Here is a 9,282-nt window from a genome sequence, read left to right on the forward strand (position 1 = left end):
ACGTGCGCTCCATACATCCGTGTTTTAATTCTGACCTTTGTTAACGCAGCGATCCGTGACTAAATTGAGTGCAATTCAGAACGCCGGGCGCCATGCAGACCTTCACAGACCGGGTGCAGGAAGTCCCTGTGCGTCACTTCCTGTCAGCGCCACACCTCGAAGGACCACGACCGCACCGCCGCCGCGACACCAGCCCACGTTCCCCCGCGAGTCACAGGCCCGAGGCCCCTGATGATCAAGGCGAGCCTCAATGGGATCAAAACTCCCGCTGACCACCATCCGGGCGCCGCCTCCACCAATCAGCTCGCACTCTCACTGCCTCGGCTGAGCGCCTGGCCCCTCTGTTTGGTGATTTAGAGGGTTTTTGGAGAACGCGCCTTCCCCCCAAAACCCCCGACTTAAACAACCGTTCAAATTCCCTCCTCTTAGCGGGATTACTGAGACTTTAAATCAAACGCGGCGGAGAGGACGAGCCGGTTCAACGCGAGTTCAGGTGGGCCGAGGCATTAGTGAGCTCACACTTGTGTTAAGATGCCCCTGACGTGCTCCTGAGAGTGTGTGTCTCAGTGTGTGTGTGTGTGTGTGTGTGAGGGCTTGAGTGCACGGTGAATGTAGGTCAGAGGAGCGCGTGCTGTGAATGGATGGGGTCCAGTCTACATCCAGGACACGGTCAAACCCCCCCCCCCCCCCCCCATCTCACCCCCAAACTGCTTGTTCCTCCCTCACTGTGATGACATCAGGACCTTAGCCTCAACCACCTCTAAAAACACAAACAAACCGTAGTACTTCAAATGTACTTATAATGGCTCTTAATCGATAGCCGGTTGTAAATCGGCTTATTTAATGAAACTGCACTTTCTTGTTCTTCCGAGTTTGCATCCTTGTGTTTGAAATGCACTTATTGTAAGTCGCTTTGGATAAAAGCCGCAGCCAAGCGACATGTGATGTAACATTACACTTCGGTAACGCTCGCGACCTCTAAACCCACCAACCTGGGAACACGAGCCTGCGCGTTGCTGTCAGCTGATTTGTTTGTTTGTTCCAGGTCAATTAGACCACTAATTGGCTTTTTTTTTATTCCAATGCAGACTGAGCACGGAGGCGGCAGAGCTTCAGCTCCTTCCTGCTGCTGCTGCTGCTGCTGCTGATGATGTTTATTCCCTCGGCAGCATCACTTGAACTTCACTCTCTCTCTCACCTCCCTGTTCCACGCCTCGTACTCTGTGACATCTCTGCTGCGGGTCTCCTGATACCTTCGCCTATCGATTTGGAACCACTCATTTGGTGGCGCATTTGCAGCACACACACACAGACACACACACACACACACAGAGCGCGATGAGGTGTGTGTGTCCTCAAATCGCAATTTCATTGATTCATTCCATGGTTTATGATGTTATACTTTCTGGAAACGCACCAAGTGATGGTAGATAGTCTTATATTTACTCTTATTTCAGTCCTGAGGAAATATGTTGAGGGTTCGGCTGATGTGGCATAATAACACATAGTTATTATTGATTTGTTAAGACGTGTTGTGTACTGGCCGAAGAAATCATACTTCACTTGTTTGAACAACAACATTAAAAAAAAGAGGAAATAAAAAAAAAAAACACAGGAACTCACAATCCGAGCTGAAGTCGTCTATGAGGATGATTTCCTGGATGAGCGACGCAGGACTTCGCGTGAGGACACTGGGGACGAGAGACACAACGGGTCAGGGGTCAGGGGTCAGGGGTCAGCGGGCGTCCTCGGTGGGACCCCCCCGCTTACCTTCTGATGGTGCGCAGGAGGGTGGAGCGAGCCTCGTTGTGGAAGGTGATGATGACGCTGGTGGGGGGGAGGTCCGTGTCATAGCTCACAGCGGCGCACCTTTAAAGGGGGGAGGGAGGGAGGGAGGAGGGAGGGGGTGGGGGGGGAGAAATCGTCGCCCGGGCAACACTCGCTCGTTAGTGAAACGGAGGCCTTTAAAACGAGGGAGAGGGCGGGGGGGGGGGGGGGGGGGTCACCTGTAGTGTCGGGTGTCCCGGATGGCTCGCTCGCCCCCCAGCCGGTCGCTCTCCTGCAGGTTGAACGCGTGTTCTCGGTAGGGGTCGTCCCCCGGCTTCAGCTGCTTGCCCGCCAGGTAGGCCTTCTCATCGAAGCCCCCCAGCAGCCGGCCCTGCTGCTGCTGCTGCTGCTCGGCCCGCGGGGGGCGGCTCACCTGCGGGGAGGGGGGGGGGGGGTTATAAAGGAACACAAGGTTGCCGGCGGTTTTGAATGGATTTCATGAATCCTTTGCAGCATAAACAAACAAGAAAGATCCAACCTTAAAGCATGAAAACCCACTCCCTTATCCACACACACACACACTAAAAGGGCCTCAATGTTTGCCTCAGGGACACTTTGACATGAGGGTGGGAGGCAAACCTGGAGGTCTGTTCTGTGCCAACGGGCCCAAACTGAACACGCTCCCGTAAAATCCTCAGTAATGAATGGATTCTTCCGTGCGAGTGTGAGGCCGAAGAACCACATGACACCAAAGTGGGAGTAAAGCAACAATGGGCGGGTGGAAAGGAGGAGGCGAAGGCCGCCGCTTTGTTAGAGCTCAGGTGGGAGTGACCTCATTCTCAGCCCCTCCCGGGGGGGAGGGAGAGGGGGGGGGGTGGTGGTTTCACACACAAACACACCGCTGTGTTACCTGCAAAGGCCGAAGCCTTGAAGGACTCTGTCGAGGCCGGTGGTGGAAAGAAAATAAGTTCTCAATACAACCTGGAGGTAATTGTACTTGTACTGAAGTAACCCTGCTTCAGAACTTTCATTTGGTATTCCTGTCGTATCTTCTTCTGCATTTACGATGTGAGAAGTTCTCACCTCTGTGAAGAGCTAATGCTAACTGTTAGCTGTGGACCTTCCATTTTAGATCCCGATAGACTAGGAATGAGTAAACGCAGGTGTGATTCCCTAGAACCAGGCTGCAGACGGGTGGAGTGAGGAGGTGCTCCGAGGAGGTGCTCCGAGGAGGTGCTCGGGACACGGTCCATCCGTCTGATGCAGACCTCGCTCTGCAGCCGTCTGCTAATTACCAGGCTATTTGCAGAGCGTCGCTAATCGGAGCTTTTTTTTCTCCCTGCACAGCTCTGGGATCAGCTGGTCATGTAACTGTTACAAAAGTCACCACGACCTGTTTGCACCAGTATTTCATCATGTGTTTCAGGCCATTTATATTCATACCCAGCATTTATATAGCAGGATATACATAAATATTAAAAAAATCTTGTTTTACATATATGTCGTTTTTGTCATTTTGAATCCCTTATATCAAAACCATATATTAGAAAACCCTTTGCTTTGCTTTTTCAGGTAAATCTGTGTGTTTCTCTTCCGCGAGAAATTGATCAATAACATTTAAACAAATATAGAATAGTGACCAGTGACCACCTCATACTCGCCCCTGTATTAACCTGTTCCGTTTGACCTACAATAACACAATACAACACAATAAAGAAACGTATATTTCAGGTTGTCTCTGCTTTTCATAACTCTCTTTTCCAAAACCGTGCGCTTCGTGTCCCTCGCTGGGCGACAAGTATCATCACGACTACTGTACTAATGTGTACAAATACACCCGTGCAGGCCGGGCGGCTGGAAATTGTTTAAAGCTAGAAAAGCACGGTGAGCTGCTCAAAACGCTGCTCGGAATCAAACCAGCAAAACTAGTTTCATTCAGTTACAAATCTCTCCTCGACACACATTTAAACCAATTCCAGGACTTCTCGTACATCTGAAAAGCACTTTCTGCATAAAGTCTCCATGTCAAATAAATAGATTATTGCATTCAAATAATTCAGGTTAAAGTTACCATGCCAACCCAATGATTTGATGTTTTGTTACTATGTAATACTTGTAATACTTTGTACTGCATACTATGACCAATAATGTGGGAAACAGACAGATAATTGTCAACGGCACATTCAAACCAACGGTGAAGTGTTTATTCCTGTGTCTTGTTGAGGCGAAAAATTGTTGCACAATGACTCCAAAAAAAACAAAAAAAAAAACAGCCGGCACACCCATGATCTAAATCCCTGGGAACCAAACACTGCAGAGCCAAACATCTGGGTCTCAACAAGGACGAGGACGTCCACCGTGGAGACAGACCATGTGGGCCGTCTCACTTGGACTGCTGCGGAAAGAGAGACGCGGAAGGTCTGCGTCTGTGGAGTCAGACCGGGGGGGGGGGGGGGGGGGGGACGTCGTGCATCCAGCGCGGAGAGATTTCACAGATGATGTCATTAGTGAATCTAATGCTGCTTGGTGAACGCAGGAGGGAGAGAGGAGGAGGCGGGGGGGGGGGGTTCATTATCGGTTGTTCAGCCAACGCAAACAGGCATTTTGATCCATTTGTCAAAGTTCAAATGTCCAACCGACATTTGAACGAGGAGAACCAGCAGCGAAGTCCGAGGAGCCAGAACCACAAAGGAGCTTCGAGGACTCGAAGCCTTGTTGACTGTCTGTCTGAGGACAGTGTGTCAGTCACTGAAGGACTCTAACCCGGCAACCAGGTGCACCACATCTCCTAATCTCACCTGGCATGGACCCAAATGCACGCGCGCGCGCACGCACGCGCACACACACACACGCACACGCACAGTGTCTGTGTTGCAACGTGCCGAGCCCGACGACCAGAGCACCTCGGGTGAGGTGACAGCATTTACCGGAGGTGGTGCACCTCCCCTCCACCCTGGAGGAGACATCGGACCTGACAGAAGCAGGCCTCTCGTGACGGACTGGGGCGCGTGCTGTCACACCTCGCGCGTGTGATCCAAGGAAGCCGTCACGCACGCATAACCGCGGTTTAAGAGAGCGTTTTGCGCACGACGCGTCGGACTTATGGAAAGCCTCTTACGTGCGCGTGAGGTTCTCGCGGGCTCGTGGAAAAAGAAAAAAAAAACTCAGACAGACAACCTGGAGGATACCGGGGAGAACGTGTACGTGGCCGCGCGGCGGGAGGTACGTGAGGCCGCCGTGATGCGCGTTGAGGCCAAACGTGTCCGCGCACAATGAGCAGACCCCCCCGCTGTGACAACCCAGCTGCGCGTCCTCAGCACCACCACCACCTCCACCACCACCCTCATCACCCCAAGGACACACACACACAACCACACATGCACATCAACATGCAGCGCACACTCCCCCCCATGCACACGCACAGCCGCGCGCTCACTCACTATCAGCGGGATTGTCCTGTCGTCCCGGTGGATCTCCAGCCGACCGGGGGCCACTTTCTGCCCATGGCCCCCCCTGCCGCGGGGCTGCGACGCGGACGACGAAGGCGACGACGACGACGACTGCGGCTTGTTGTCCTGCCACAGGTAATAAAACGTCCCCAGGATCCACGCGACGGTCAGAATGGCGATGGCGTTGGCCCGTATCCTGCGCATGGTGAGCCCATACGCGGAGGGCTCCGCTGGCGAGCCCGGCTGAGGTTCAGGGTTCTCGTACGCGCGCGCGGTGTGCTGCTGCTGCTGCTGCAGCAGCCTCCTCCTCCCCCTCCTCCTCCCCCCCCCCTTCCCCTCCCCGTTGGTGGATGCGTTGAGTCGCGGGCAGCTGCGGACGGATCAGCGCCTGTCTCCCCCGCGCACAGCCGCGCACGGCCGCCTCTACCGGAGCCGCGCGCCGGCAGGGTCCTAGCGCCGAGGCGTATCAGCCTGCTCTACGAGCGCAGGGACACACACGCGCGCGCGCGCGCACGCACACATATACACAAAATCCAATCGGCATCCAGCAGCTGGGGTTGTGTCGCTCACGAATAGATACTGTAGTGTGGATGCGGATGCTCTGTAAGGAGTGTTTGTGGCCCCTTGTTATTTACTTTTTGAATGCAGTTTTAGTTTGTGACACATCTGCCTCCATCTCTTTAAAACTGAAGTGAATGGAATGGTTGGTTCCCAAAGTTAAAAAATTGCCGAATGAAACGGAAGCATAGAATCCTCAGGCCTCACTGTAAACACGTTTAAATAGAAATAGATTTTATTCTGCCTATGCATTTCGAAATAAAGCTGCATTTAAATGAAGCACCAGAAATGATCACAAAGAAAAAAGAAGGCTTTGAACATCAACGTGAATATTCAACTTCTCCTATAATAATAATTCTGGACGTGCCGATGACCTCTGCAACGATGACTTATTCGGAGTTCGAATAAATCAGAGGCGTAAAAAAAAAGAAAGGAAAAAGAGAACTGTCAGAAAACATTAGGCGGAGAGGACCCCCCCTCCCCCCCCCCCTCTCCAAAATCCATAGGCCTGAAAATGGAGCGGTAACACCCCAAAGGCGCAACAGAGTCGGAGTTGAGGAGGCTGAAATGTGTCTGTGTGTGTGCGTGTGTGTGTGTGCGTGTGTGTGTGTGCGTATGTGTGTGTGTGTGTGTGTGTGTGTGAGGCATGCGCACACAGCTGGGCCCTCGCGTCAGTAAAGAGGAGTTCCAAGTTTTTACCTCATCAGAAACATCAAGAAACCTGATCCAGAGTCAGCGGGGGACACCAGTGAAATGAACGAGCCAACCAGCTGTCATTCATTTTGCATTATTAATACAATCAGTGTAGACATGGGGTTCTGGGGCTGACCACTCTTAATAATAATAATAATAATAATGATAATAATCTTATAGTTAATATCCAACATAATCTTCTTTTCGCAGCCACCAAGTTTTTTTTTCTTCTCTGCTGAGTCATTTTGGATCATTCACTTTTATTCCCATCCAAATTAATTTGTCTCCACTGAGTCGCCCGGCTTTGTGTAAGAGAAGTTAGTGAAGTTCCACTTTACACACATTCCCATGTCACATTATGTCAGGATGTCATGTACAGTAATTACAGGATACTGAAAGGGACACACGAGGGACAAAATGCATCAATAGATGAGTCTAAAAATATATCCTCAGCTAAAAAGAGGTCACAGAGCTCAATGGAAAATCCTGATACTGATGTTTTGTCGGTTTGGTTTCACCCGTTATCATCAGAGGGGACGCCGAGGGACCAGCGAAGGATATATGAAAACGTAATATAATAAAATGTATTCATATGAAACCTCTTATTCTAATCCCCACATTCAAATGCAGCGAATTCAAAAAGTCGGAGCGGCCGGCGCACCCCCCCCCCCCCCCAGGAGGTTAATCTCATCATACGTGTAAGCCGCTACTCCGTCCACAGCGAGGCGAAGGTCACGGGAGGGTCGCAGCCACATCTGGCCAGAGGCTGTGAGATCTTGGTCTTCATTCGTACGCTACTGTCACTGTTATCTTTGGGAGAGCAGGGAGAGAGAAAAGAAAGGGGGGGGGAGGGGGGGGGGGTCACGTCTAGGTGCCGGACGCCCCCCCCCACCCCCCGTCTGGCTCATGTCTGGAGTCAACGATCCCTCTCCTCAGACTTTCCCACGTCGGAGGTGGAGAAGAAAGAACCGGGACGCGGAATTTATCAAGATGTGTAATGATGAATGTAAGTATATCCTTTACTTTATGTACATCAATTACTACATCTGCTCAATAGGAGGACACGCTTTAAATCATCAAGGATAAGAAGAACCTTTGGGTCGCCAGAGAAAGAAAAAAATGTTTGCAACGATATGAGTTAATAAGTTAATAATAAACAGTAATGAACCATCGATATTGTGTGTGTGTGTGTGTGTGTGTGTGCATTTGACGCAGACTCTCCAACACACTGAAAATTACCTCTGGCATTTCAGAGAACTATGCGAAAATGGTGCCTGCAGAAAAGTGAACAAAAACAAGAACACACATGCGCGCGCACACACACACACACACACACACACACAAACGTGCCCTTTCATGCTGCTTGACAGCCAGAAACAAAGACAAACAGAGGTCCCATGATATGTTCGCACATACAGAGGTCTCAGTGTAATTTAACACACACACACACACGCACGCACGCACACACACACTCGCACGCACGCACAAAAGCCTTTGAGCCTCTATGGAATTCCTCTATGATAATAGTGGAAACTCAGCCAATTCCCCCTCGGCTGTGACCTGTGATCATCAGACTCGCCGATGCACAAGCTCAGTCCTGTGTGCGTGTTGCGTGTGAGTGAGTTATGCAAACATGGAGTGTGACACACACACACACACACACGCGCACACACACACACACACTCACACACAGGAATTCATCTGAGCTTCTGTCCCGATGGGGAGGGGACGAGCGCAGGTTTCCCATGGTGCTTCACTGCAGACCTGAGGCGACTGTTAACAGTGTCACACAATCTATACGTGAAGATAGCTCAGCTCAGCTTAGCTTAGCTTAGCATAAACACTTGTTTGTTTAATCTGCACATAAACGTGCAGAAAAACTGTAAAATTAGCGCAAAAATGGAGCGCTGTAAGTGCCATAAAGAGAGAATGTGTCTTTTTAACAGGTGAAATGTTGTCACTTTACTTTTTTTCATGACCAAATGAAAGCTATATTTTGGGTTGGATGCTACTTAGCAGGCAGCAGCAGCAGGCTAACATGCTAAACTACGACGTTTTGCAGTTCAATCAGAATCAAAAACAAAATGGAAGTCGTTTTATTTGGGGCCACTGGACTCTGAAGAGTTCCTTTTTCTTGGCACTAAACTCATGTGTAGAAATAACTCAACACAACCTTATGTCCTCTATTCATTGTTAAACTACCGGCAAAAAAAAAATTCACACAAAAAAGGGTCCCAGAGAACCTGAACCACATCAATCCCGCTGCGTCGTCTCCTTAAATAATGTCTCAGCAGATTCAGCATTTTTTCTTTCTTTTTTTTTTCCCCCCCAGTGTCGTCTGGATGGAACAAAGCTTCTCTTGTGGGTCACAGCAGCAGATGGTCGGATCTGCAGGATGCAGAAACTCTCAAACACAAAAGTGCACCGACTGCGTGTGAGAACAAAAAGAACGTGCCTTCGGGGGGGGAGATAAGCGCTCTGCAGGGTGAACGTCCGTGTGGAGCACTGCGTTGTCACGGGGCAACACTGTGGATTATCAGGGGAGGAAAAGAGGCCCAAACACAGCATGCACACACCTACTGAGCTCACGTCTCCGGCCTAATAAAACACACGGAACACAATCGTATCTCGGCCAGATAACGTTTAAAGAACACGTCAGGTGACAAATGGAGGAATAGTTTCCCACGAGAAACGTACCTTTCAAAACTCGGACTTTCTATCCAGCTGGAAATAATCCACGTTTCGTTGTGTATTTGTGTGGCTTAGCAGGCAGCAGAGTGTGCGTCTAGTAATTCTGTTATTGTCTAAGCCACAG

At 50.4% G+C, this 9,282-nt stretch overlaps 1 protein-coding gene across 1 annotated transcript in view; it reads right to left on the minus strand.

Moving 5' to 3' along the window:
- The window catches only part of galnt16 (UDP-N-acetyl-alpha-D-galactosamine:polypeptide N-acetylgalactosaminyltransferase 16), a 13,054-nt gene extending 7,416 nt beyond the window's left edge, over positions 1-5,638 (minus strand). Inside the window, exons 1-4 of the mRNA XM_062557280.1 lie at positions 5,208-5,638; positions 2,007-2,200; positions 1,771-1,869; positions 1,612-1,691 (exon numbers count right to left, since the gene is read on the minus strand). Coding sequence (XP_062413264.1) covers positions 1,612-1,691; positions 1,771-1,869; positions 2,007-2,200; positions 5,208-5,420 — 586 coding nt within the window. The 5' untranslated portion in view covers positions 5,421-5,638. The remainder of the gene's footprint in view (positions 1-1,611; positions 1,692-1,770; positions 1,870-2,006; positions 2,201-5,207) is intronic.
- Between the last annotated feature and the right edge of the window lie 3,644 nt (positions 5,639-9,282).

The sequence above is a fragment of the Pungitius pungitius genome, chromosome 14, assembly GCF_949316345.1.
Source record: "Pungitius pungitius chromosome 14, fPunPun2.1, whole genome shotgun sequence".
Lineage (NCBI taxonomy): Eukaryota > Metazoa > Chordata > Actinopteri > Perciformes > Gasterosteidae > Pungitius > Pungitius pungitius.